At 64.7% G+C, this 1,591-nt stretch overlaps 1 protein-coding gene across 1 annotated transcript in view; it reads right to left on the bottom strand.

Moving 5' to 3' along the window:
* Nucleotides 1–357: 357 nt before the first annotated feature.
* SPATA19 (spermatogenesis associated 19) overlaps nt 358–1,591 on the bottom strand; it is a 1,467-nt gene continuing 233 nt past the window's right edge. The window contains exons 2-4 of the mRNA XM_009320747.1: nt 1,226–1,402; nt 939–1,030; nt 358–451 (exon numbers count right to left, since the gene is read on the bottom strand). Coding sequence (XP_009319022.1) covers nt 358–451; nt 939–1,030; nt 1,226–1,402 — 363 coding nt within the window. The remainder of the gene's footprint in view (nt 452–938; nt 1,031–1,225; nt 1,403–1,591) is intronic.

The raw sequence follows: 1,591 nt of genomic DNA, 5'->3' as shown, positions 1-1,591 counted from the left end.
GGGGAGCCGGCACTGCCACCTCGTGGCACAGCCACCGGCAAGGCTGGGGACGGTGCGGCACCGCACACTGCGCACCGCGCAGTCCTGGACGAGGCACACGCTCCAACGGTGTACACAGCCTTTATCAGCAGGGGAGCTGCCTCCAGATGAATCAGCGCCAAAAAGGGGGCAAAAAACTTCAAAGGCAGCCGGTAAAGGGGAGCGGAGAGCGGGTCAGCCTGGATAAAAGAGGGGGGCGAGAAAGGGAAGAGGCAGCAGCGGATGGGGCTGGATCCCTGGTCTCAGGGGAGACAGCAAGGGACCCGGCTCACTGCCCAGCCTTGCCCCCGTCGGACAGGGTTGGGGCTCTCTTACCTCCTAGTCTTCGCTCGAAAGCAGGACCTGGGCATTGGTGTCCGGCTCGGTGTCCGGCTTGGTGTCCGGCTTGGCTTGGAGCACCAGCCGGGACATGCTGCAGCAAGCCGAGGTTAGGTTTTTTGGGCTGGGGGGGGCGGCAGGCCCCCCCCCCCCCAGACAGGCGGTGAAAGGGCTGGCTTTCCACCAGGGTCAACCAGCCCTTTCTCCTTGCAGGGGATGGGGGTTTGAAGCCCACGGGCTTTAACTCTGGGGAGCAGGGGGAATGGGAGCCTGGGCTTCAACCTGCCGAGGGCCAGCAAGCCAGAGCACGGGGGGTGTCTGGGCGAGGGGAGCCCCGGGGAACGTGGCAGCCCCCCAAAGTCTGTGCAGGGGGGAACTCACCGGTTTTCCATTTGCTCCAGCCGTTCCTGTGCCGCCTCGTCCTCTGACGCGCTCAGCGCACAGCAGACCTGGGTTTGGCTGCAAGAACCGCGCCGGTCCCCTCAGGCGCTGCAGCCACCACTGCCGAGCTCCCCGGCCCGGTGCAGGGGCATGTCCTACCCCATCCCCAGCCGGTCCTGGTGGGCACCATGGGGCTTTACCTCTGCCTCAAGAGCTGGATTGTGGTCCTGTCCTCCAGGAAGGAGTGGCTGAGTGACCGTCCCAGCGGGCACGCAACGACAGCCACATCATCCTGCCAAAAGCAGAGGGGGACGAGGTGTTCAGGGCCTTGGCACGAGGAGCACGTGCCAGACAGACCCAGTTCGTGGCACGGACACAGGGTGGCTGAAGCTGGGTGCCTCCAAGGAAGGTTTCTCATCCGAGGGTGTGTTTAATCCCAAAGGAGCCCCCAGGACTCCCTCCATCCCCAGCAACCTCCCAGCTGCACTTTGCCGAGCTCCCAGACACCTCCGTGGGGCACGGCCACGCTCAGCCCACGGATCCCAACCTGTGGGTCCAGCCCGCTCACTGCCAGGCATGCTGGAGGAGCCGATGCAGACTCTGCCCGCTGCACCTCCGCGCCAGCCAGCATCCACCTGAAGAACCTGGAGGTCCCGTCTTCAACCTGCAAAGGCAGCAAAGCCGCCATCAACCACAGGCACCCCCGGCGGGAGGACCATGCGTTGCATCCTGACCCCCAACGCTGCCTTTGCATGAAATCCTAGGAAAACCTCCCTGGATTTAAATCCTGGGCTCCCCTGGTTGGGCATCGGCATTCGCGCGCCTCAGCCTCACCTTATGCAGCCACCGCTCC

The sequence above is a fragment of the Pygoscelis adeliae genome, unplaced genomic scaffold, assembly GCF_000699105.1.
Source record: "Pygoscelis adeliae isolate BGI_AS28 unplaced genomic scaffold, ASM69910v1 Scaffold253, whole genome shotgun sequence".
Taxonomy (NCBI): domain Eukaryota; kingdom Metazoa; phylum Chordata; class Aves; order Sphenisciformes; family Spheniscidae; genus Pygoscelis; species Pygoscelis adeliae.
Note: the sequence above shows the minus strand (reverse complement) of the source record. Positions and strands in the feature narration are given on the sequence as shown.